Source organism: Sturnira hondurensis, unplaced genomic scaffold (genome assembly GCF_014824575.4).
Source record: "Sturnira hondurensis isolate 20B ecotype Veracruz unplaced genomic scaffold, ASM1482457v3 Scaffold0016587, whole genome shotgun sequence".
Lineage (NCBI taxonomy): Eukaryota > Metazoa > Chordata > Mammalia > Chiroptera > Phyllostomidae > Sturnira > Sturnira hondurensis.
Genome location: NW_028089218.1, coordinates 997,830 through 1,025,217, shown reverse-complemented (window position 1 = coordinate 1,025,217; position 27,388 = coordinate 997,830). Strand labels below are relative to the sequence as shown.

Below are 27,388 nucleotides of genomic sequence, written 5' to 3'. Positions count from 1 at the left end.
CAAAGCTTTCATTTAGAATGGAAGGGCAGATAAAGTGCTTCTCGGATAAGATGAAATGCAAGGATTTCATCATCACCAAGCCCTTATTATATGAAATGTTAAAGGGACTTATATAAGAAAAAGAAGATGAAAAATATGAACAATGAAAGGACAGCAAACTCAGAGTTGTTAACAACCATATCTAAAACAAAAGCAAACCAAGAGGACAGCTAGATCAGGAGTGGAACCATAGAAATGAAGAACACATGGAGGGTTAGCAACAGGGGAGTGGGAGGAGGAGAAGAGGGGAGAAGGTACAGAAAATAGCATAGTAGGTAGAAAACAGATAGGGGGAGGGCAAGAATAGTAGGGGAAATATAGAATCTAAAGAACTTGAGACACGTGATCATAAACTAAAGGGGGAATGGTGGGGAAGGGGGTATGCAGGGTGGAGGGGAATGAAGGGGGGGAATAGAACAACTGTAATGGTATAATCAATAAAATATATTTAAAAAATAAAATAAAAGCTCCAGTTCTGGAATCAAAAAAGGGGGGAAAAAGAACCCTGAAACACAAATCCAAAAGAACCTATTCACCCCAATGTTCATAGCAGCACAACTTGCAATAGCCAAGTACTGAAAGCAGCCTAATAAATGGATCACAAAACCATGGTACACTTACAGAATGGAATTCTGCACAGCAGAGAGAAAGAAGGAGCTCCTACCCTTTGTGACAGCATGGATGGAAGTGGAGAGCATTATGCTAAGTGAAATAAGCCAGATGGTGAAAGAAAAATACCATATGATCTCACCTGTAAGAGGAACCTAATCTACAAAACAAACAGACAAGCAAAGTATAACCAGAGACAGTGAAATTAAGAACAAACTGACAGTAACCAGAGGGGAGGTGGGAAGGGACAACAGATGCAGAAAGGGGAAGGGTCATCAAGAACATGTATAAAGGACACATGGACAAAGCCAAAGGGTGAAGGATGGAGAATGGGAGGTGGGGTGGTTGGGGTGGGGAAAAGTGGTGGGGGAGAAATGGAGATAATTATACTTGAACGACCATAAAAAATTAACTAAAAAATAATAATAATTTTTTTAAAATAAGGAAGTTCCACTTTCCAATTACCCATCTCCAACAACCCTTTTACCAAATTTCTTTCAACTATCTACTTCCCCCATTTTGTTGTTACAGTATTTTAAATCTAAGTTATCAAGTAATTCATCCTTACATATTTTCTGATGCACTTTGAAAAATACACATAAAGGCCCTTTCTTCCATAACCACAACACCATTATCATATCTCACAGTGTTTACAACTTATTTCCTTGTCATCTAACACCCAGTCTGTATCCAATTCACTCAGTTGTCCGAGATGTGTCCTTGCAGGTGGTCTGTTCCAATCAGGATCCACACAAAGTCCACATGTTGCTTTTGGTTTATTATGTCTAATAAATCTAATTCCATCTATATGATCTTTTTATATAAATATCCACTATGTGCAAAGTATACCAGTAACAGGGACCCCTGGCCTGCCTCCCAAGGGTTCCCAGTCATAAGTAATAAATATCTATAATCTTACTCCCCAGCTCTTACATCACACAGTGGCATTCACTGTCACAGACATGATCTCAGCTGGGAGACAGTATTACCCCCAACTTACACACACAGAAGCTGACACATCCCAGGGACCCATTCTTTACCTGCAGGGAACCTGGGTAAAGTGTACGATCTCTGTATGGTGTTTCTCTGTGCTCCAAGAGGTTAGCATTAATAGCACCATATGAATTGCTTTAATTATAGAAAAATGTGCCCTATAAAAACAATAACCCTTTTCTATTTTATTATTATATTATCACTCCCATCATCATTACAGAACAGCTAACCACACCCAGGCACATAGTAGCTGTCAGCATCCATTAGGCCACTTATCACACACAACTCCAGGAGATGGCGCTATTCTTATTTAGTTACACATCAGAAAACTCAGATGAAGGACATCAATGACCTGCTAAGGGATCTACAGTGGAGAGCTGAGAGGCCAGGACTCAAACTCAAATCCCTCTGACAATGGTATCTGAGCTCGCAGCCACTCTGCTGAACACACAGGGCCATGCATGGGGTCAGGCATTCAGTTGGAATTCAGTGAGGTTGTGTAGAGTAATTCACTGCCTGCCTCTCCCTGTTCTCCCAGAGTTCACTTCCCCATGGGTGGCTCCTACCATTGGCCCAACACAGGACTCCACTTTGTGGTGAGGAAGCAAGTGACCATTGAGATTGAATTCTGTGCCTGGAAAGAGTTCATGAACCAGATCATTCCACAGCACAGCTGGATGGTGGCAGGGCCTCTGCTTGACATCAAGGCTGAACCAGGAGCCGTGGAAGCTGTCTCCCTCCCTCACTTTGTAGATCTCCAAGGTAAGCAGTGGAGGATGTGGAGGGTAGGTGACAGTGGTAAGAATGGGCTTGAAGTGATGTCAGTTGCCAATGTCCTGAGGGGGGAAGCTTGTGGCTTCCTTAGACAGACTGAAGGAGGGTTATAGAAGTTCAGACAGCTTTCTCTCTCATTCCACAGTGCTCTGGGCACATCTTTTTTGAAACATTTTTGTTCCCAAGGATGGCAATTATTTTTGCCTGAATAACTTGAAAGTTTCCCTCAGTCAAAAGTAGTCTCTTCTATAACAATAATAAGTAGCATTTACAGTTTTCTTCATGTGGGTTGTGTCACTTTGGTCCCATCAGGAAACACATGACACACTCAGTTAAGATTTTCAAAGAGACTTTATAAAGACAAGACTGTTTGCAAAGTAATGCTAAGCGAACAAACAAGAAAGGTTGCTGTCCCTGGAGGCTGACAACAAATGGGAAGCCATTGGTACTATCACAGTCAGAAGAAAGTGTCAGCAGACTCCATGGGAGAGCTCAAGCCAGAAAAGAGGGACACGCAGTAGGAGACAGAGACATAAATGGTTACATGGTTGTCCCAAACTCTCCCACCTCCAAGGATTTCCCACAGATACAAAAGATATAGGCTCTCAGTCAAAAACCTCAGAAACCAACCACAAGGCATCATATGTGAGAACCAACAGAAATCTCAGATACCAGGTATTAGTCCTAAAAATAGTCTTTATAGTTTGCACAACAAGCAATAAACCAACTTCGTGAAAACAAGCTAAAATGACAGAAAATATAATAAAGCATAAATAAGAAAAGATACACTGACATGGAAGAAACTATTAGAAGGCCTAACATACTTTTAATCAGAATTTTGGGAGGATATTATAGAGAAAATGGAGAGGGTGTAATATTCAAAGAGAGAATTGCTAATAAATTACTAGGATTGATGAAAGATATGATTTTTTTCTTTTAATTGTTTTATTGATTATGCTATTTGAGTTCTCTCAACTTTCCCCCTCTGCCCTCCCTCCACCCTGCACTCCCCACTCCCTCAGGCAATACCCACACCATCAGTCATATCCATGGGTCAGGAATGTAAGTACTTTGGCTAGTCCATTTCCTATGCTGTACACCACATCTCCAGGACTATTCTGTAGCGACCAATTTGTACTTCTTTTTTTAAAAAAGATTTCATTTATTTATTTAGAGAGAGGAGAAGGGAGGCAGAAAGAGAAGGAGAGAAACATCCATGTGAGAGAAACCTCCATCAGTTTCCTCACATACACCCCCACCTGGGGACCTGGCCTGCAACCCAAGCATGTGCCCTGACTGGGAACTGAACCTGTGACTTTTTTGTTCACAGGCTGGCACTTAGCTGAGCCACGCCAGCAATGGCCTCTTTGTCCTTTATCCCTCACTTCTTCACCCATTCCCTCACACCCACTCCCATCTAGCAAACATCAAAACCTTCTTCTTGTCCATAATTCTTCTTGTGCTTAGTTTGTTTTTTAGATTCACTTGTTGATAGATCTGTATTTAATGCCACTTTATTCTTTATAGTTTTGATCTTCCTTTTCTAAAATAAGTCCCTTAATGTAATATTTCATATAATGTAAAATATTATATTCCATATAATACTGTTTGATGATGATGAACTTTCATTTTTCTTGTCTGGGAAGCTCCTTGTCTTCCCTCAATTCTAACAAGGAGAAATCTTAAAAATCCAAAGCAGGAGAGAGGAAAGTGATAAATCAGCACTAAATCAATTATAGCGAATCCACAAAATGCAAAAGTTTCAGGGCAGGTTTTAATGGCAGCCAGAAAGATTATTGAGCGAGGTGCTGAAATTAGGACATCGCCTGATTTTTCAGCAGAAGCACTTAGAAGCAGAAGGCATAAATGATATTCTCAAAGTTTTGAGAAAATAACTGTCAATCACAAATTGCAACCACAGAAAAATTATGTTTTAAAAAGGAGGGGTAGCGTCAGAGGAGTGGTGGCATACGAGATCCCCTTGACGTCTGCCCTTGAAAGTTCAACGATTTGATCAGCTATGACTTAACGAAAGATTCCCTCTCAACATGTAAGCAGACCTGAGAGATCCCCACATGGAAGTATCTAAAGGTGGGCAAATGGGAGCCAAGAGGCAAGGTGAGAAGGGAGGAGAGCTCAGGCATTCTCAGACACAGCCTTGCAGCCCCAAGTTGGCATTGGGTTTAGCTCAGAGAGGGGTCGAACCTGGCTGTAGCCACTGCTTCCTTCATCTGGGAGGAGCAGAGTCTCAGTGGGCACTTCTGCAGGAGTGAGCGGTGCGAACTGCGCCTGCGCCAGCTGAAGCAGTTGGGAATCCTGAACTAGGATAAGGCCCAGGGTTTCTGCCGCAGTTTTGATCTGTCCCGTGTTCAGTGTTTCCAACAACCAAAAGGAGCCTCAGAGCTTTGACACCCCTTAAACTCCCAGGTTTTGCCTCCCCAGCACCCTTGCTGTCAGGTGTTCGAGCATGTCATCTGTAAACCCAAGGACAATTACGTCAAAACCCTTATTTCCCTCGGTGATCAATCCCCTGTTGGGGCACAGGGGGTCACCCATTGGAAATCGCAGATCACATTACTGAGTTGGCAAAACAAGCCCTACCCCCAAATATCACAGCTGTATGTGGCATGCTAACTACAGCCACAGAGGTCAGCTTTAGGATTTCACAGAGCTAAAAAGTCTTGTGATTTCCTGCCACCTGCTGGAAAATAGTAGAAAGACCTCTTCATAGAAATCTGCTAGTGAATTACCAATGCATGAATGCCTAGACATAGAAGGAGCCCAGTAAATACCATGAAAAACCAAGGGAGTAGAGCATCTCAGAATAGAAATGGAAAGTCTCCAGAAAGCAAACTGGAACACAGGGAAATATGTGATATAAATAACAGAGAATTTAAGATCGTAGTTCAATGAACAAAATGAGTATTTTACCAAAGAGACTGAAATTTTTAAAAAGAACCAAACAGAACCCCTGGAGATGAACCATTCAATAAAGGAGAACAGGAATAAACTACTGAGCATACGAAACAGAGCCAATCTGTTGTGGGAGAACTCCATCCCATGGAGCTCTTCCCCGTCATGGATGAGAATAAGTCACCCCAGACATAATCTTGTTGTTCCAGGGAGAAAGGGGGTGGTGATACCCTCTAGTGGGGAATGCCCCCAGCCCTTCTCCAAAACAGCTTTACTAGGGTCTGAATGTGCAGGGGTATACAGTATGCAAGCATAGCTCATCAATCAGTGTCAGCAGGTGTTATCTATAGATAACAAATGAAGGAACACAGAGATCTGCCTCAGGGTCTGTGAGACATGCTGAAGTCAGATGGTTGTAAAGGCATGTTTCAGGACCCAAGGAGTTCACTCCTTATGCTTTGAACTTAATTGTCTAGTTTATATCAACAAGCCTCAAAGGATACAATGTATTTATCAGGCCTGATTTCCCACGGGAACCCTTAGTGTTAGTGTGGAGTCAAGCATGTCACCTGTATTCCTGGTTTTCCAGTGAGACTCACTGCCCTCTTTTGAGGCCTGCTCTCATGGGGCTACAGTCTCCACAACCACACAGAGAGATTCCCCCACAGATGGAAGAAAGAATTAGTGATACTGAAGATAAGAATCTAGAAATTATGCAGAGGAAACACGTGAGAACTGAACATAAAAAAATGAAAGTGCTCTACAAGAACTGTCTGGCCTAATCATAAAAAGCAATATGTGAATTATAGGTATACCAGATGGAGAAGGGAGGGAGAAGGGAACAGAGGGCCTATTCAAACAAATACTGGACGAGAACTTCCCAAACTTGTGAAAAGAACTAGATCCTCAAATCCAAAACACAACAGAACACCTCATAAATTTAATCCAAAAAGGCCCATGTTATTAAAACTGTCAAAAATTAATGAAAAATAAAAAATTCTCGAAGCACAAGGAAAAATGAAAGTGACCTACAAAAGAAAGCCCATCAGGTCATCATCAAATTTCTCCCAGAAAATATAAGCCAGAGAAGAGTGGAACCAAATATTCAAAATACTAAAAGGCAGAAATTGCCAGCCAAGAATAAATATATCCAGCAAAATTATTCTTTAAATAGAAGGGAAAAAATACCTTTCCAGCCATACATAGCTCAGGAAATTTATCACCAGAAAATGTTCACTGCAGGAAATATTCAAGGGAGTTATTCTACCTGAAACAAAGAGTAAAAGCTCACAACATCATGAGTAAATGTACAAAAAAAATGCCTACGATGTAAACAGGGATACTTTGGGGCAAAGAAACATAAAAGGGGAGGGTGCAAAGGTTTGAACTGGCAGAGGAGAATAGAGATCAGATACATTCAAAGGGAAAGAAAATCTACTGTAAATATGCAACTTTTAAAATATATTTTATTGATTATGCCATTACAGTTGTCCCATTTCCCCCCTTCACACCCCTCCACCCTGCACACCCCTCCCCCACATTCCCCCTCCTTTCATTCATGTCCATGTGTCACAAGTTCTTTAGATTCTGTATTTCCCATAGTATTCCTGCCCTTCCCCCTGTCTATTTGCTACCTACTGTCTATGCTACTTATTTTCTCTACCTTCTCCCCCCTTCTCCTCCTCCCACTCCCCTGTTGCTAACTCTCCATGTGATCTCCATTTCTATGGTTCCACTCCTGATCTAGCTGTCCTTTTAGTTTGCTTTTGTTTTAGGCGTGGTTGTTAGGAACTGTGAGTTGGCTGTCCTTTCACTGTTCATATTTTTTATCTTCTTTTTCTTAGATAAGTCCCTTTAACACTTCATCTAATAAGGGCTTGGTGGTGATGAACTCCTTGAATTTGACCTTATCTGAGAAGCACTCTACCTGCCCTTCCATTCTAAATGAAAGCTTTGCTGGATAGAGCAGTCTTGGCTGTAGGTCTTTGGATTTCATGACTTGGAATACTTCTTTCCAGCCCCTTCTTACCTGTAAGGTCTCTTTTGAGAAATCCGCTGACAGTCTGATGGACACTCCTTTGTAGGTGACTATCCCCTTATCTCTTGCTGCTTCTAGAATTCTCTCCTTCATTTTCATCTTGGTTAATGTAATTATAATGTGCCTTCGTGTGCTCCTCCTTGGGTCCACCTTCTTTGGGACTCTCTGAGCTTCCTAGATTTCCTGGAAGACTATTTCCTTTGCCAGACTGGGAAGTTCTCCTTTATCATTTGTTCAAATAAGTTCTCCACTCGTGGCTGTTCCTCTTCCCCTTCTGGTACCCCTATAATTCGGATGTTGGAACATTTGAAGATGTCCTGGAGGTTCCTAAGCCTCTCCTCATTTTTTTGAATTCTTGTTTCTTCATTCTTTTCTGTTTGGTCATTTGTTTCTTCCTTCTGGTCCACTCCCTTGATTTGAGTCCCAGTTTCCTTTCCATCACTATTGGTTTCCTGTGCATTTCCCTTCATTTCAATTAGTTTAGCCTTCATTTGTTCCTCTAATTTGTGACTAAAATCAACTAGTTCTGTGAGCACCCTGATCACCAGTATTTTGAACTGTGCATCTGATAGGTTGGCTATCTCTTGGTCACTTAGAGTTATTAGCTCTGGGGCTTTGAGCTGTTCTTGAGCCATAATGTTTTGGTCTTGTCGTGCCTGTTACATATGAGGGGCGGAGCCGTAGGTGTTCACCAGGGCCAGTGGACCGAGTCACTGGGTTGTGACATTGTATGTGGGGGCGGGGTCAGAGAGGGTAAAAAAAAATGGTGCTTTGCTCCGCTCTGCTCTCTCTCAGATTTATGTCTCCTCTGCGGCTTCCCACAAGCAAATTGCGCCCCTCTGTTGCTGGTTCCCGGTTGTGTGGGCCCATGTACTCTCTAGGACCCTATGGGTCTCTCCAACGAACTCTCTGTGAGCCTGGGAGCCTCTCCAGGCCCCTCAACTGGGAGAAAGTCTTTCCAGTTGGTGCTTTCAGGCTCTAATTTCCATTGCTGGGGCCCTAGCCTGAGCAGTCTGTCTCACTGTTCACTCCTTTGCTTGGTTTATCTATGCATGAATGTGTGACCACAGTCAGCCAGCTGCCCTGCACCCTCACTGGGTCTGCCCATTGTCACCCCACTCCTGGGATCCACCAACCACCTCTGCCTCTGCTCCTGGGTTGGTCAGACCAAATGATCTTTCCAGCCTGATCCCACTCTGCCACTGACTCCGCCCCTCTTACCAGCCTGGCTGTATGGTTCATTGTTGTTGGACTTCTGTACAGTTCAATTTTCACTGTTTTGGCTGCGTTTTTGTTTCTAAAACTTTGCTGTAAATTTAAATTTAGTTGTGGGAGGGGCACAGTGTTTCCACCTACACCTCCATCTTGGCCAGAAGTCCTGCAACTTTTTAAATCAACTTAATGGTAACACACCCATCAAAAAAAATCAAAACTGAGAAACATAGCTTTAAAACAGAGAAAACAGCGAAGATGTATGGAATACCACCAAACAAAATCAATTGGCAGAAACACAAAGGAAAAGAAACTATGGAGGCTACCAGAAAACAAAGGATCAAATGGCTGCAAGAAATACTCATACATCAACAATTACCATCAATGTAAATGAACTGAATTCACCAGTGAAGGGGTGCAGACTAAGACATTAAATCAAAAAACAAAACTCAACCATGCACTGCCTTCAAAGACACATCTAAGCTGCAAAGACAAAGGTAGATTGCAAGTGAAATGGTGTAAAATATTTCTCCAGGCAAATAACCTCCACAGAAAAGCATCTGTAGCCATACTGATATCTGACAAAATAGATTTCAAGATAACAAAGGTAAAAAGAGACAAAAATGAACATGTTACAATGGTAAAAGGACACTACATCAAGAAGAAAACACTTCTTAATATGTAGGCACCCCATCAAGGAGCATCAAAATTTATAAAGCAATAATTCATAGAGCTAAAGGGAGAAACAGTCCAAAACACAGTCGTGGTTGCGGACCTTCATCTTCCACTGGCAACTCCAGATAGATCATGCAAACAGAAAGTCAATCAAGTATTATCAACCTTAAATCACACCTTAAATCAAATGGACAGAATTGACATATACAGAGTCCTTCATCCCAGATCATCAGACTACACATTCTTCTCAGTGCACATGGGACATTCTCAAGGATAGCTCCTGTGCTGGGTCACAAAACGAGCCTCAACAAACGCAAGAAGAATGAAATGATACCAACCATATTCTCTGACCACAATGCCTTAAAATTAGAAATCAGTTGCAAAGAGGAAGTAAAGAAACCCACAAATATTTGGAAGTTAGACAACATACTACTAAAACATGACTGGGTCAAAGGAAATAAAAGGTGAGGTGAAAAGACATATACTGATGGATAAGAATGACAATACAACATAAAAACTTCTGTGATTCAGTGAAAGCAGTAACAACAGGGACATTCATATTATTACAGGCCTGTCTCAAGAAACAACAGAAATTCCAAATAAACTATTTAACATTACACCTTAAAGATCTAGAAAGAGAACAAAGGCAATTCAAAGTCAGCAGAAAAAAAAAACAGAAATGATAAAAATTAGAGCAGAATTGAGTGATATAGAAAACAAAAGACTACATAACAATTAATAAAACAAAGATCTGATTTCTTGAAAAGAGTAATAAAATTAATAAACCCCTGGCTAGACTCACTAAGGAATAAGGGGAAAAGACCCATGCAAACAAAATCAGAAATGAAAGAGGAGAAGTTTCTACAGACATTGCTGAGATACAAAGGATCGTTCTGGAATGGTACAAAAGATTATAGGCCATCAAATTCAATAACATAGAACATGGATAAGTTCCATGGAAATACATAACCTTTCTAGAATAAATCATGGAAAACTGGAAAATCTAAATAGACTGATCAGCACAAGGAATTTAAAACAACCATCAAAAACCTCCCCAAAAATAAAAGTCCAGGGCCAGACTGATTCACTAGTGAATTCTACCAAATATTCACAGAAGATTTAAAACATATCCTCTCAAATGCTTCCAAAAATTTGAAGAGGCAATACATCCTGACATATTTGATGAGGCCAGAAGAACCCTGATATCAAAACCTGGCAAGGATAACACACAAAAAGAAAACTACAGACCAATATCTCTAGTGAGTACAGATGAAAAATTCTAAACAAAATACCAGCACATCAAATACAACTGTCAATGTAAAAATAAAGCATCACAATCAACTGGGGTTTGTCCCAGGGGTAAAGGATAGTTTAACATATGCAAATCAATTAGTATAATACACACATTAACGAAAGAAAGGAACAAATCATACAATTGTATGAGTAGGTGCAGAAATAGCATTTAATAAGGCACGATATTCATTTATGATTAAAACACTCAACAAAATAGGAATAGAAGGAAACTATCTCAACATAATAAAGACCATATGTGATGAACACTCAGCCAGTATCATACTCAATGGTGAAAAACCAAAACTTTCCCTCCAAAATCAGGAACAAGACAAGGATGCCACTATCACCCCTCTTATTCAACGTAGTTCTGGACGTCTCAGCCAGAACCATAAGGCAAGAGAAAAACATAAAAGGCATCCAAATCGAAGAGAAAGAACTAAAAGTGTCACTTTTTGCTGATGAAGTGATTCTATACATAGAAAATCCAAAAGACTCCATCAAGAACTATTGGAAGCAACACACAAATACAGTGAAGTGACAGGAAACAAAATCAATGGACAAAAACCCACTGCTTTCCTGTACACCAACAAGGAAGCTTCAGAAAAAGAAAAGAATAAAATGATTTTATTTGCAATCGCAACCAAAGGAATAAAATACCTGGGGATAAATGTAACAAAGGATGTAAAAGACCTAGATACTGAAAACTACAACATATTATTAAAAGATATTGAAAAAGATATAACAAAATGGAAAGAATGTTCCATGTTTATTGATTGGAAGGATCAACATAGTCAAAATGGACATAATACCCAAGGCAATTACATATTTAATGCAGCCTCCACCAAAATCCCAATGTCATCTTTTTAAAGAAATAAAACAAAAAATCTTCAGATTTATATGGAACCAAAAAGATCCAAAATAGCCAAAGCAATTCTGAGGAAAATGAACAAAGCAAGAGGTATCACACTACTGACTTCAAATTGTACTACAAATCTACTATGTTCAAAAAAGCATGGTATTGCAAGAAAAACACACACAGACATGGATGGGACAGAATGTAGAAACCAGATATAAAACCACAGCTGTATGGGCAGGTAGTTTTCAACAAAGGAGCCAGAAACATACAATGGAGAAAAGAAAGCCTCTTCAATAAATGTTGCCAGGAGGATTGGAAAGCCACATGCAAAAGAATAAAAACAGAATACAGTGTGTCCCCAAGAACAAAAATTAATCCAACATAGTTCAAAGACTAAATAGAAGATCGGAAACAATAAATTACATAGGAGAAAATGTAGGTACTAAACTTCACCTTGGTCACTGAGAACATGTTATGAATTAGATGCCAAAGGCAGAGGAATAAATGAAAAAATTCATTAATGGGATTAATTAACTGTATGAAACCAAAATCTTCTGCACAGCAAGAGAAGCTGACAACAGGACAAAGGGGCAACCAACTGAATGGAATATGATACTTGTGAACAACAGCTCCAACAAAGGTTTACTGTCCAATATATATAAAGAAGTCATGGCCCTGGCTGGCATAGCTCAGTGGATTGAGCGCTGGCGTGTGAACCAAAGGATCGTGGTTCGATTCCCAGTCAGGGCATATGTGTGGGTTGCAGGCCAGGTCCCCAGCAAGGGGCATGTCAGAGGCAACCACACATTGATATTTCTTTCTCTCTTTTTCTCCCTCTCCCCCTCTCTAAAATAAATAAATAAATAAATAAATAAACAAATAAATAAAATCTTTTTTAAAAATAAAGAAAAAACCCATAAAACTCAACACCAAACAAACAAACAATCCAAATGAAAAATGGATGCAGGACCTGAACAGACATCTCTTCCAAGAAGACATACAGATGACCAACAGATATATAAAAAGATGTGCAACCTCACTGTCTATTAGGGAAATGCAAATCAAAACTACAATGAGATACCACCTCACACCTGTTAGAATGGCTGTTATCAGCAAGACAAGTAATGCCAAGTGTTGGAGAGGTTGTAGAGAAAGGGGAACCCTCATTCACTGCTGGTGGGAATGTAGACTGGTATAGCCACTATGGAAAACAGTCTGACAGTTCCTCAAAAATCTGAGAATAAAGTTACCATATATCCCAGCAATCCCTTTCCTGTCCATTTACCCCCAAATTCAAAGCACATGTATTCACAAAGGTATATATACACCTCTGTTAATTGAAGCATTATTCACAGGGCCAAGACTTTGAGACAACAAAGGTGTCCTTTGATAAAGAATTGCATAAAAGAGATGTGCCTCATATTCACAATGGAATACTACTCAGCCACAAGAAAACACAACATACTGCCATTTGCAACAACGTGGATGAACCTTCAGAATAGTATGCTAAGTGAAGCTCAGGCACTGTAGAATCCCATTCACATGGGAAAGTTGAGGAGCAGGTGCTGAGGGCTCCTACAACAAGCTGAGACAGGTAACTTCCTCCCACCTGACATTCTATAGACTGATGAATAAGCCACCACAACAAACATCCTGCCCCTTCTGCAGAGTGAAACCTTGAGCCAGGGCATCTCCAAGGGCTCTGTCATGGAGACAGGGGTTTGGCCAGTGGAGTCATTACATTCAGCTCTGACCATCAAGGATAGAACCTGGTCTACTCTTGACTTGGAATGCTCGGGGCTATACTACCACTCCCTGCTCACACCAGGGTATTTCAGCAGGACACACTTCCTATGTATAAGGCCTGGAACCAGAATATAACAACGGGGCCTGAGAGGACAAGATGTGCCTTAGCTCCTGCTCCCCAGTCACACCACTGTCTTGAGTGTGGGTGAGCTGACCTCAGCTTCTACTGAGGAGACCTTACCCTTGCCTTTGTCTGTCTCATGCTTACCTCTGGTTGGCCTGAAAAATAGAATTTGCTCAAGGAAGAGAAACTGTCCAACACAAGGAATTTGAGCTTTGAGACTAAAGGCCACATCAGGAAAGGAGTGAATTCACCAAGTGGTGGCACTTTCTTTTGAGGGCCCCTGAGACATGGTTTGTGATTACAACTGTGGACAATTACTGAGCACTCTTTGTCTGATATCATGCAAGGCAGCTCCATGTATATTCATATCATCTTCATTTTCCTAATGACAGTGAGCTAGGAACTATGGTTTCCCCCATTATACACATGAAGAACTGAAGCTCAGAGAGGTGAAGGTGTTGGACCAGAGGTGGGATTCTAACCCAGGTATATGACCACCAGAAAAATCAGCTCCACCCATACCCATCCCAGGTCTGTCCAAGCCAATGTCCAAAAAACTTTCTCTTCACTGTGTTCTGGACCTCACCCTGTAACCAGACAGGACGTGTTCTCTTGGGATACTGTACAAAAATGCACACAGTCTCATTGCAGCTCACTAAGCCAGGCCCAACCAAGAAACCAAGCCCTTTCTAGGTTTCCCTGTTGCCCGCTGTCAGATAGGGATGACTTAGGCAGATAGGAAGTATATTGAATAGCTTGACGCCTAGCAAATTATNTAACCCAGGTATATGACCACCAGAAAAATCAGCTCCACCCATACCCATCCCAGGTCTGTCCAAGCCAATGTCCAAAAAACTTTCTCTTCACTGTGTTCTGGACCTCACCCTGTAACCAGACAGGACGTGTTCTCTTGGGATACTGTACAAAAATGCACACAGTCTCATTGCAGCTCACTGAGCCAGGCCCAACCAAGAAACCAAGCCCTTTCTAGGTTTCCCTGTTGCCCGCTGTCTGGGCTGAAGCTGCTGCTTTCCTGAAAATGAAAAACTCAGGGCCTAACTGTGGTCTCATTCAGGAATTGGGCAAGGGCTGTTTTTTTACCTTCAGTGGTGAGCTCCTACATAAAGTTCTTAACCCTCTCAGTCCAAGGCAAGCTGCACAGTTGGTCATCACAGCAAGAAGGCCAGTTGGATGCACACACAGCATCTTCCAGAATTCAGCCAATGTTAGCGAGGCACAGAGTGTCTGCAGGGGCCGTGGGGACTGTGATCAGAGTGCAGGGATCTCACACCAAGGCTCTGACTGGCTCATGACTTTGAGAAAAGCACATTGCTCCACAGGTTATAGTTCCCTCATCTGACACTTGAGGACATTCCCATTTTCTGGAGAGCAAGGTGACCTTATCCACTGAGTGTCACCAAGGCAGTGCCAAATGCCCCACCTCTTAGAGAAGCAACTGTGCAAAATATGGCAACTCATACAAATGTTCTCATCCTTTCACACACTTTTCACATCGCTTGGGACTTTATCGATTCCTAGGTGCTACCCTAAGGGAAATAGACAGATTCTCTGCAGAAACATGTGCATCACAGGACTGTTTATCATGGCGCTCAGGTGGAAGCAACCTCAGGGCTGAAATGAGAAGGGAGCGGTGAGCCAGGGATGCTGCATCACTGGGAGGGATCATGTGCTGCAGTCCTTGGAAAGGTCTACAGTGGCTTGTGACCATGCAAAGCAGCAAGAGAAAGACAGGAGACAAAGCTCCTTGCTGTAATGGCACCATGAAGAGGTGCTGCTGCAGAGAAAGACTCACGGTACAGGGAAAGATGGTAATGATCTTTCCCAGTTGCACTGCTTGGTGGGGTCAGAGGTGAATGCTTCTGCATTTCATCAGGTGGGTATATCACTATGGTATTATTTTTCTTGAAAAACAGAAACAATTTTTACAATGCAACCTCATTTATGGAACTTAATGTGTTTTGGAAGGCTGTATGAGAAGCAATTTCTTGGAAAACTAAGTACACCTAAGAGATGTGTAATGGATTATGCAGGTATCAACATGAAAGGGCTATCGTGTTGAGAACCAAACTTTTCTTTGACATCTGAGACATTTTTACTCTGAAATATTTTTTAAAAACCTAATTGTCCAATAGGGAGATTTTTGAAAAGCAAGGTTTGAGAAAACTTAAGTAACTATCTCCACGGTCCTTCCTGGGATTTACATCAATCAGCAATGTTCCCATTGGTGCCCACTGAGACTGAGAGCCTGTGAGACTTCCTGGGTGTCCTTCAGTTGCCCAGAAACCTCCTTCATTGCAGCAGTTACCAGGCAATGCAGCAATGGAGCCAGGACCTCTGACACCTGGGCCAGTGACTCTCCTATTATGAGTCTTCATCCCTCAAGCTCTCTCTCATTGTGTCAATGTTTGCATGTGGTGTACTGGTCATAGATCTTGGCTGCAATCAAAGAAAACAACACTGGATGACTTAGGCAGATAGGGAGTATATTGAATAGCTTGACGCCTAGCAAATTATAAGGCAACCTTAAAGGAAAAAAGGGGGGGAATTCTCACCAAGATGGAGGTGTAGTTAGAAAACCTTTACTTCCTTGCACAATCAAAAGGAGGATAACAGCCAATCTAAAATCAATAAATAATCAGAAGTGCCAGAAAATCAAACTGCATGGAACTTCAACAACCAAAGGATTAAAGAAACAGTCAACCAGACCAGTAGGAGAGAGGCAAGGAGACATGCAGATAGGTGGATGGAGGGAACCCGGAGCAAGTTAGCAGACCCTGTGGGTGGGGCTGGCTGAACAGGAAACTGAGACTCAAAGCTGACTGTGGACTATGGCATGGGTTGCCACAGTGGGAGAAACTCCCAGTCTCACAAGAGAGTTTGTTGGAAAGTGGGGCTAGAGCCCAGCAGATGAGTTGCATTGTTCCCTCTCTGGCCCCTACCCCACATACAGCACCACAATGCAGCAAAGAGGGTTGCCCTGCCCTGGTGAATACCTAAGGCCCTCCCCCTTACAACTTAACAAGCTAGGCAAAGAAATATGGCCCAAGTTAAAGAACAGAGCAAAGCTCCAGGAAGAGAGCTAAGTGATGAGGAGATAGCCAACCTATCTGATGTGGAATTCAAAACATGGGTAATCAACATTGGTAATCAGCTCACAGACTGATTGAGCTTGGTCAAAAAATGAAAGAACAAATGAAGACTATCCAAAGTGAAATAAAGCAAAACATTCAGGGAACCAACAGTGAAGGGAAGGAAACCAGGACTCAAATCAACAATTTGGAATGAAAGGAAGAAATAAACAGCCAACTGGAACAGAATGAAGAAACAAGAATTCAAAAAAGTTAAGAGAACCTTATGAACTTCAGGGGCAATTTTAAATGTTCCAATATCCAAATTATGGGGTGCCAGGAGTAGAAGAACGAGAGTAAGAAATTGAAAACTTAGGGACTTCTGGCCAAGATGGAGGCATAGGTGGAAACTCTGTGCCTCCTCACACACCAAGTTTAAAGACAACAAAGTTTTAGTAACAAAAACACAACCAAAACACAGAAAATTGAACTGTATGGCGAAAGTCCAACAACAGTGAACCATTCAGCCAGACCGGTAAGAGGAGTGGAGTCAGTGGCTCATGGAACATGGTTGGGCAGGAAAGATCGGCCAGATTGCCCCAGAGCGCAGGCAATGGTTGGCAGATCCCAGGTGTGTGGTGGCAATGGGCGGACCCAGTGAAGGCACAAAAAGGCTGGCTGACCATGGTCACACATTTGCGCACAGATAAACTGAGTGAAGGAGTGAGCAGTGAAACAGACTGCTCAGGCTAGGGCCCCAGCAATGGGAATTAGAGCCTGAAATCACCAACTGGAAAGACTTTCCTGGTCGAGGTGCCAGGAGAGGCTCCCAGGCTCACAGAAAGTTTGTTGGAGAGACCCACAGGGTCCTGGAGGGTGCACAGGCCCACACACCCAGGAGCTGGCACCAGGGGGGCCAGGTTTGCTTGCAGGAAGCAACAAAGGGGACCGAAATCCAAGAGAGAGTGCAACAAATGCCATTGCCCCTCTCTGACCCCGCCCCCACATACAATGTCACAACCCAGTGACTGGGTTGCCCCACCCTGGTGAACACCTAAGGCTCCGCCCCTCATATGTAACAGGCACAACAAGACCAAAACATTATGGCTCAAGAACAGCTCAAAGCCCCAGAGCCAATAACTCTAAGTGACCAAGAGATAGCCAACCTATCAGATGCACAGTTCAAAATACTGGTGATCAGGGTGCTCACAGAACTAGTTGATTTTAGTCACAAATTAGAGGAACAAATGAAGGCTAAACTAATTGAAATGAAGGGAAATGCACAGGAAACCAATAGTGATAGAAAGGAAACTGGGACTCAAATCAAGGGAGTGGACCAGAAGGAAGAAAAAAATGACCAAACAGAAAAGAATGAAGAAATAAGAATTCAAAAAAATGAGGAGAGGCTTAGGAACCTCCAGGACATCTTCAAATGTTCCAACATCCGAATTATAGGGGTACCAGAAGGGGAAGAGGAACAGCCATGAGTGGGAAACTTATTTGAAAAAATGATAAAGGAGAACTTCCCAGTCTGGGAAAAGAAATAGTCTTCCAGGAAATCCAGGAAGTTCAGAGGGTCCCAAAGAAGTTGGACCCAAGAAGGAACACACCAAGGCACATCATAATTACATTAGCCAAGATTAAAATGAAGGAAACCTAGAAGTAGCAAGACATAAGAGGACAGTCACCTACAAAGGAGTGCCCATCAGACTGTCAGCAGATTTCTCAAAAGAGACCTTGCAAGAAAGAAGGGGCTGGAAAGAAGTATTCCAAGTCATGAAATCCAAAGACCTACAACCAAGATTGCTTTATCCAGCAAAACTTTCATTTAGAATGGAAGGGCAGATAAAATGCTTCTCAGATAAGATCAAATTCAAGGAGTTCATCATCACCAAGCCCTGATTACAGGAAATGTTAAAGGGATCTATCTAAGAAAAAGAAGATAAAAATATGAACAGTGAAAGGACAGCAAACTCACAGTTATTAACAACCACGCCTAAAACAAAAGCAAACCAAGAGGACAGCTAGATCAGGAGCAGAACCATAGAAATGGAGATCACATGGAGGGTGAGCAACAGGGGAGTGGGAGGAGGAGAAGGGGGGAAGGTACAGAGAATAAGTAGCATAGACAGTAGGTAGAAAATAGACAGGGGCAGGGACAAGAATAGTATGGGAAATATAGAATTTAAAGAACTTGTGACACATGGACATAAACTAAAGGGAGGGGGAATGGTGGGGGAAGGGGTGTGCAGGATGGAGGGGAATAAAGGGGGGAAATGGACAACTGTAATGGCATAATCAATAAAATATATTAAAAAGAAAGAGAAAAAAAGGAAATTGAAAACATACTTGAACAAATAAGGAAGGAAAACTTCCCCAATTTGGTGAAGGAAACAGACTTCCAGGAAGTCCAGGAAGCCCAGAGTCCCAAAGTAATTGGACCTAAACAGCAACACACCAAGACACATTATCATTAAATTACCCAAGATTAAAGATAAAGAGAATCTTAAAAGCAGCAAGAAAAAAAGAGAGTTGCCTACAAAGGAGTGCCCATAAGACTATCAGCAGATTTCCCAAAAAAAAAAAAAAAAAAAAAAAACCTTACAGGTAAGAAAGTGCTGGAAAGAAATATTCGAAGTCATGAAAAGCAAAAACCTACATCCAAAATGACTCTATCCAGGAAAGCTTTCATTTAGAATGGAAGGGCAGATAAAGTGCTTCCCAGATAAGGTCAAGTTAAAGGAATTCATCATCACCAAGCCCTTATATGAACTGTTAAAGGGACTTATCTAAGAAATTGAAGAAGATCAAAAACTATGAACAGTAAAATGATAACAAGCTCACAATTATCAACAATTAAACCAAAAAAGAAAAAAAAACAATGAAAACAAACACTAAGCAAACAACTAGAAAAGGAAAGAATCATAGAAATGGAGACTGCATGGAGGGTTTTCAGTAGGAAGGAAGAGGAAAAGAATAGGGGAGAAGGTACAGGGAATAAGAAGCATAAATGGTAGGCGTAAAATACACGGGGGGAGGTTAAGAATGGTATAGGAAACAGACAACTCAAAGAACTTATATGTACAACCCATGGACATGAACTAAGAGTGGGGGAAATGCTAGAGGATTGGGAGTGCAGAGGTGGGGGGATAAAAGGGAAAACTGGGAAAACTGTAATAGCATAATCAATAAAACATACTTTTTTAAAAAGAAAAGGTATATGAAAGGGACGAAAAAGAACAATAACCAAAAATGCTGAGAAGTCAAAGATTTCACAAGAAAAATGGAGACAAGTCTGCTGCAGACACAGCCCCTGCAGATCACATCCCTCCTGCCATGGTGGCTCCTTAACTCTTATATCCATGGCTGCTGCCAAAAGAAGATCTGTCCTGTCACCTGTGTGTCACCACCTCTAGATCAAGGTCCTGGTTAGGAGCATCCACTTAGTCAAGTGCTGGTTACACACCTGTGTCATGGTGGCAGCAGCTTCCCAAGTGGAAGACCAAGGTTGAGTCCTGCCAAGACCCACACAATGAGGGCAAAGGAGGTTCTTCCACAAAGAGGAGGATCTGAAGGGTTCACGACAGACACTCCACAAAGGTACACTACCCATGTGCACTCCATTCCCCACTGTACTTTCTGCTTACTGTTCTCTACCTGTGAGAAGTCAGGCCTGCAAGCTTCACTCACCAGACCTCACTGTTACAGAATCCAGCCCAGGTAACCATGGGTCAATACGTTTCCCAGACCCAGGACCAGGGACTGAGTATAGGTCTAGCTTGAGGGGCTATCGTAGGTGCTGCCTCTCTAGAGAACCTGTACCAGCAGCTCCAATAAAACCCAGGCCCAGGCCTGCTGGCTCTCCTAGCTGGGTCCCTCAGGGAGGCCACTGAGCCTGCACCTGAGGACCACACTGCCCCTGCATAGCCTGACTCCATGAGGGCATTAAATCCTTGTTTCTCAAATTCATTCTTTTCAGGAAAAAATGTGGACAAATCCTGGTTCCAAGTGGCCCACATGAAAGAGGAGGGGATAGTCCTGGAGAAGCCAGCCAGGGTGGAGCCACACTACGTAGTCCTGGAGAACCCCAGCTTCTCTCCCATCGGAGTTCTACTGAGAATTATCCACGCTGTCCTGCCCATTCCCATCACCTCCAATGTGCTGCTCTACCATCACCTCCAGCATGAGGACGTCACCTTCCACCTCTACCTGATTCCCAATGACTGCTCCATTCGCAAGGTGGCACCAAACCAGAAAGGCCAGGCCAGGGTGGGCTGACAGAGACATGAGAGACACCCACGCAGCCCCCCTAGATGGGTCAATGGGGCATAAGGATCAACCTCTTAAGAGCAGGAAAATTTAAAGAGATGAGTAATCCTGCCTCTCCTTAGCCATGGACTGGACTCCTGGGCCCCTAAGGCCTCCCCCAGCCAGGTTCACTGCTCCCTCACTCACCATGGGCACATCACTCATCAGTTGTCACTCACACTTCATCAGCCCCTTTCCAGGGGTCAGAGGATGGGAGGGTTCCACACCCAGAACTGTCCTCTTCTTCCATTCTCATTTCTTTCCTAGTTTTACCCAAATCAGATCCCACACATGGCTGAGGCAAGCTGTGGGTCTCCACGATTGGCAGTCATGTGGGAGGGGGTGCAGGTCACCAGGGCATCAGCATGCCATGGAGGGTGTAGCCTCTTCCATACACAGAAACGTGTGGAAGCACCACCTCACTTTGCTTGGACAAGATTCCACTGGGCAGACTCTCTGAGCCAGATCCAGACCATCGTCTCTAATCAGTGTTCTGTGTGCTCCTTAGGCCATAGACGATGAAGAAAAGAAATTTCAGTTTGTGCGACTACACAAGCCGCCTCCGTTGAGCTCACTATATGTGGGCTCCTGATACACGGTGTCTGGTTCAGAGAACATGGAAATAATCCCTCAGGTGAGCAGCCCCAATGTTCCCCCTCCCTGAGGTCAGAGGTCATGCTTGGGAAAAGCTCTGAGGCAGGTCTGGACAGGCCCAGTTGGGGTACAGCTGACAGCAAGTGGGGTTTGGGGTGAGAGGGAAGACTTCAAAGATAGAGAGAAAGACAGCTGGTAGGGGTGAGGGTCACATTCAGGGCAGGGACAATGACTAAGAAGTGTGGGGCTACAGGGTGTCAATGCTCTCCAAGTTCAAGCACCAGGAACACAGCTGGAGTGAACACCCCAGGTTTGTGCTCATTGCAGCCTAAGAACAGGCACCAGTGGGAACCGTGGGCCTCTCAGGACAGGGTCTCAGAAAGAACCTATTTGTGATTTGGGATGTGGCTGGGTAACCCGGGGGGAGATCCAAGGAAATGGAGGTTTGTTCTCAATCTGGTGTTGTCAGAGGGTGGGGAAATTCGGTCACTGGGAACCTCAGTGACTTTGTCCCTGGGGAGAGCAGACTCAGCCGGCACAAACAATAATTTATGAAGCAGCAGTCACGAGTGCAGAGGGGCAGGATGGTGTTTGGCGTTTTGTGGGCTGCCTGGCACCCTGTCTGAAAGGGACACTCAGGGGTTGTGTGTGTCCAACAGGAGGACAGCACAGCTGAGGTGGCAGCGCAGATGCATTTGTCACAACACTGAGCTCCAGCTGTGAACATCAGACCAGTTGCTGGACCTTGGGGGCTGCCTTTGTCCTCTCTTGGTCTCCCCTTCTCACCAGAGGTAGAGGTGGTCAGGACCCTGGACACTCAGCCATGAACCCCGTTGTCACCACAGCCCAAACTGTGCTGCTCAGGGTGAGAACATCCACTGAAGGACAGTCTGTAGCAGAACCAGCATCAACCCTTTCCATTCTGTTCTCAGATGAGTCCTCAATCTCTCCTAAGTGGCGATGGCAGATGGAGTGGATGTGCAGTGGTCAGGGGAGAGGGATGTGTGTCCTTTCAGTGGGGACACATGAATCCAGGGATGAACGCCTCAGGGTTTCCTGCTGTGTCAGTCGTTAACAAGGGAGGAGAGACGTGACTCAGTCACTCAACAAACGTTTACCCACTGCCAGCTACATGCTGTCTGCAGTTGGGAGGGTCACTGAACAAGACAGATAGGCCCTGCCCTTGGGATGATGACACCCTGGTGGGTTGAGACCTACATAAGTAATTAGAGAAATAGAGACCAAAACCATAAAGCACAGTGGGGAAACACACCAGCTGAGTGGGTGGTCTGTGGAGGTGTCTCTGAGGAGGCCACATCTGAGCTGAGACCTGAGAGACAAGAAGGGTTCTGGGGGGGGGGGGGGGGGACATCTGTGACAGAGCCCTATAGGAGCAGAGAGGGGCAGGCACAGGACACCTCTATGTGACAAATTGGAGGTTATTGTGGCTGAGCTCAATGAATGTAGCAAAGAGAGGAGGTAGGTGGGGTCAAACAACAGGCAGAAGTTTTCTGGGGCCCATCAACCATGTTGCCCTGATGTGGAGCTTGGAAATTCTGCCAAGTGCAATGACAATGTCTTAGAGGGTCTGACTTGTAAAACGAGAGCTGATTTAGTTTCATGCAGATGTGTCTGGCTGCTGGGTAAGAAGGGCGATAAGAAGTTAAGAGTGAAAACAAAAGACAAGTCAAAAGGCTATTGCTACAGGGCAGGCAGGAGCTGATGGAGGCTTGACTAGGGAGGCAGCAGTGCAGATGAAGGTAAGTTGATGGGTTCAGGGATGTGTTGCTGGTAGAGCCTAAAGGACTTGGTGATGGGAGAGAAAAGTAGGAGGTAGGGATGAGGTCTAAGGCTGGCACATGAGTGCTCAGTCGAGGGCACTGTCATTTACTGAGTGTGAGAAACGAGGAGAAAGCATTTTAGAAACACATTTGGGAATCAAGTTTGTGTGAATGTGATTTAAAAAAGGAAATGGATGTAAATTTTCTCTTGGTTGAAAGTAGGTCAAACTTAAGATCCACTGAGAAGACAGGGTGTGGGCTGGAGAAATGAGCGTTTAGCGTCATGAAGGGGGAGGAGAAGGGAGAGGATGTGGTTTGGGATGTGTGAGCACTACACTGTGGGTGAAGCCTCACTCTTTCATGGGGTACCCAGTCATGTCCTCTTTCTTCTGAGTCAGAATTTATGGGAAAGGAAGGAAAAGGCAAAGCCTGAAGTGGCGATTATTTTCAGTACAGATCATCCAAGGGTGCCCATGGAGCTGAGCAGGGCCAAGAAGGTGTCAGGTGGGGAGAGACCTTACTTTCAGGATGGATGATGGCTCCTCACACGATGACTCCCTCCACAGGAACTGGAGCTCTGCTATCGGAGTCCTGGGGAAGCCCAGCTCTTCTCTGAGTTACATGTTGGCCATTTGAGGTCAAAGATCAGCCTGTACCTAAGACAGAAGGAAGATGGAACTCCAGTGTGGGAGGCCTTGGTGAAATCAGGTAAAGTCAAGACAAGGGTAGGGAGCTCAGAAAGTAGTTACAGAATCTGTGTGTGTGTGTGTGTGTGTGTGTGTGAGAGAGAGAGAGAGAGAGAGTTTATATTCTTCCAACTTGCTGATGAGATAGCCCAGAGAAGTTAAGAGTTCTAGTTACGTAACAGCTGTATGACCAGAATTTCAACTGAAGTTAATCTGACTCTGAACGCCATTTCCCCTCCCATGCACCTTCATGTCTCCACACTGCCCTGTATTAACACAGTCTGATACCCATAAAGCCTCGGGCAAATTTTCTCATAATGGATTGGGTATGAGTTGAGAGAATAAGAATTGGATGATAATATGATTGTCCGAATTGAGCCAATTTTGGAAAGAGCAAATGCTCTACCCTGGGTCCTTAAGCTTTCTCCATGGTAGACAAGAATTAAATAATAAATTTTCAGAAGTGAATCACACTTCACAGTCTTCAAATGAGCACTGACTCCCCCAAGACCGTCCCCTAAACATTCTTTGAAGGGACAGCTAACGTTTGTCTACTGTAGTTATAAGTTGGATCTGCCTCCTGCGCTGCCACAATGGCTTCTCCATATGGAGAAAGGGAACGGGTGTTTCTCAGTCTCGCTTGGGCACAATCACAGGTGTGCAAGAAGCAGCCCCAGTGTCAGACCTCAGTTTGAATCCCACTCTGGCACTTGCTGGCTGGGTGATTTTGGAAAATTACTTAACTCATTTGAGTTTCCAGTTTCTTGCTTATAAAATGAAGATCATAATACCTAACTTGTGTTATTGCAGAAAAAATTGAACTACTGATGTATTGAGTATGTGATCTCATGCAGCAGTCCTCCATAAACAGCAATATTGTTATTTCCTCTCATAGTGAGCCAGTCTCTTCCTTCTTTCAGACTTAATTCTGGCCCTTACAACTGACAGAGGTTCTATCTCCATCCCGACAGGAAAGACTCTTGGGTACCAGTACCAGGGGTGTCAAACTCAATTTCACCGAGGACCGTGTCAGCTTCGCAGTTGCCTTCAAAGGGCCAAATGTAACTTTAGGACTGTCTACCTGTAACTACTCCTTAACAGTGAAGCGAGAGCTCGGTGCTGCTGCCGGGTGGAAACGAGGTGCCAGGCACATAAAACAAGGTGGAGGGCTGGTTGGGCCCACAGGCTTAGTATTTGCCGCCTGTGCTGTGACCTCCCTTAACTCTCTTACTATGTAAATTAAACATCTTTAGTCCCGTCCATCATTTCTTTTATATTTTGTTTTTTCAAAACTTTTCCATCCCAGTCACCTTGCTCAGTAGATGTGCCCATTTGAGGATGAGGCAGGATGGGCTCTAAGACCATCCAGTGAGCATGAAGGACGTGGAACTCCCCCTCCCTCCATCCACAGGGACCCAGTGCTCCCAGCACCGCAGCCAGAGCTCCCCTGTGCTTAACTTCCCCTCCCACACTGTCCACTCACACGGAACTTGGGTGGCCCAAATCCCAGGAAGTGTCCGAAGGAGCTGCTGTGGACTCCCCCATTATCTCCTTATGCAAGTAATGGTAACACCCTCCACTCCTCATTACCATTGCTTGTTTTTCCCACTGAAATTAACACATTACTCCCAATGCTAAGATTTTCTTGATCTCGATTCTTGATTCTGACATCAAAATCCAAAATTAACAGAATGAGTCTAGTGGGTAGGGCAGGGGAGAGTAATCCGAGGGAAATGGGGACAACCATAATTGAACAATGATTAAAACAAAACAAAACAAAACAATGTGAGCCTAGAAGGCCAAAGACAAGGAGGTTGACTTCCACTCAAAAAAATTAGATCTCATAGTTGAAGCTATCTACCAAGGACTCGGTTATTTCCCCACCAGGGTTCCATTCAGGCCAACACTGAAGTAAAACATGTCTGCAGTGTTCAGGTAGAAATCACTCCCTTCCTGTCCTTCTCTATCTCTCTGATCATAGCTTCCGGGCCTCAGTTTCCCCGCATGCATGAAGAATGGGCGCACCTGCAACCCTTTCCCTAAATTTTGTTAGAATGAGTCAGTAGCTTGTTCTAAGAACCCAATAAACTCAGCAGTAAGACATGTGTCGCAGTTTCAAACCTTCTCATTTGTGTCAACAATTACCACAGTCACAGAAACTTCATCCTGTCTGTTTTCCTCCAGGAGACCTCATACCTGAATCTACTCTGGTCCCTCCACACCATACAGGTCAGTAGCAGCTGTTGGAGACCACAGGAGTCATGGCTGGTCTGAGGTGTGCTCTCTGCTCCTGGAGGGGAGGGAGGAGAGAAAGGAAGGAACTCTGTCATTGCAGACTTTACAAGGGATCAGGACTTGGAGAGTGGTGTGTGCCCCAGGGCAGAGTCCTTCCCCATCCTCCTTATTCTTGTTCATGGAGCCATGACATCTTCCACAGAACAAGCTCCAATGCCTCCATCATGAACCCAACTCCACACCCAGCTCCAGCAGAAGGCTGGGCTGGAAGCTGACCTGAACGGGGCAGAGGGGTCTCTCTGGTGGTCCATGTTTTCACAGGGTGGGGGTACCCAGGGAGGCAGAAAAGGTGAGTGCAGAGTTAGAGGTGGGAAATCGGAAGTAGAGGCTGCAGTGGAAGCTCTTCTTCATTTGCTGCCAACTTCACCTTCATCCCCAGATGCTCCAGCTCAGCTGCACTTTGTGGATCAGCATCGGAAGCAGCTGGTGGCTCGAGTGACTTCAGTGGACCAAGTTCTGGACAAGCTACATGGACAAATGCTAAGTGACGAACAGTATCAAAAGGTACGGGCTGAGCGCACCAGTCCAGACAAGATGAGGATGCTGTTCAGCTTCAGCAGCTCCTGGAACAAGATGCAGAAAGATAAACTCTACCAAGCCCTGAAGGAGTCTGACCCTCACCTGATAATGGATATCTGGGAAAGGCAGGGCCATGGAGGAGAACCAGGAGGGCTCCTGACCTGACTGTGAGTCCTGACTCTCCTGACTGCTCTTTGGGTCTCTGTTTCTTCACCTCTAAACAAGCTGCCCTCTGACTTGCCTTCTATTATGAAGATATTGAACATCGGTGATGCCTTTGCTGGGCATTACATGTCCATGCCCAGGATCACCCCATGGCCACCCAGACTGCATCCCTTGGCTTCCGCAGGCCAGAGGTCCAGGTGGGATGGCAGCATCTCAGGAATGTGCCTGTGCAGCTGACAGGACACCTGCAAACCTTGTAGAAGCCTCACCCACGCTCCCCATCCAGCTCACAGCCAGGCTGAGAGCCCTCTCTGTGCCACTGAGAAGCAGGGAGGATGAGGGGAAAGTGGAGCTGGTACCTCTGCTGGAGACACACCATGGAAATGGACATCTTGGGGGTTTTAGATGCCTTGTACATAGAGGCAAAACATATTTTTTATTTGTCAATGTTGAGCTTGGATTTTCTATTAGTCCAAGTTGTTCTTTGTGGTTTTTGAAGTTTGGATGGATTCCCAGAGCCAGGGGAGGGTGAAAAATGCCACAGGGGAATGGCGTCTCAGCCTTAGTTCAATGCCTTCTGCTGTGCACAGTGATCCTTGTCCTTGCAGCTGTTAGGCACCTCTGCCTGGTGCTCCTGGAGCACCCTGTGTCCCCCACCCCATCAGAACACTCAGCATGC

At 44.1% G+C, this 27,388-nt stretch overlaps 2 protein-coding genes across 4 annotated transcripts; both read left to right on the top strand.

The window, feature by feature from the left end:
- Positions 1–2,151: 2,151 nt before the first annotated feature.
- Positions 2,152–21,189, top strand: LOC119001087 (NACHT, LRR and PYD domains-containing protein 1). Its single transcript, XM_037066283.1, has 2 exons — positions 2,152–2,403; positions 20,341–21,189. The coding sequence occupies exons 1-2, from the start codon at positions 2,193–2,195 to the stop codon at positions 20,637–20,639; spliced, it is 510 nt and encodes a 169-aa protein (XP_036922178.1). The 5' UTR covers positions 2,152–2,192; the 3' UTR covers positions 20,640–21,189.
- A 50-nt stretch (positions 21,190–21,239) lies between these two features.
- On the top strand, positions 21,240–27,152 carry LOC119001086 (NACHT, LRR and PYD domains-containing protein 1-like). 3 transcript variants are annotated; one of them, XM_037066282.1, is made up of 4 exons: positions 21,240–21,303; positions 23,611–23,752; positions 25,915–25,959; positions 26,414–27,152. In XM_037066282.1, the coding sequence occupies exons 1-4, from the start codon at positions 21,286–21,288 to the stop codon at positions 26,707–26,709; spliced, it is 501 nt and encodes a 166-aa protein (XP_036922177.1). In that variant the 5' UTR covers positions 21,240–21,285; the 3' UTR covers positions 26,710–27,152. The 3 variants fall into 3 exon arrangements, with proteins under 3 accessions (XP_036922177.1, XP_036922176.1, XP_036922175.1); XM_037066281.1 differs by having other exon boundaries at positions 26,405–27,152; XM_037066280.1 differs by having other exon boundaries at positions 26,387–27,152.
- The last annotated feature ends 236 nt before the right edge of the window (positions 27,153–27,388 follow it).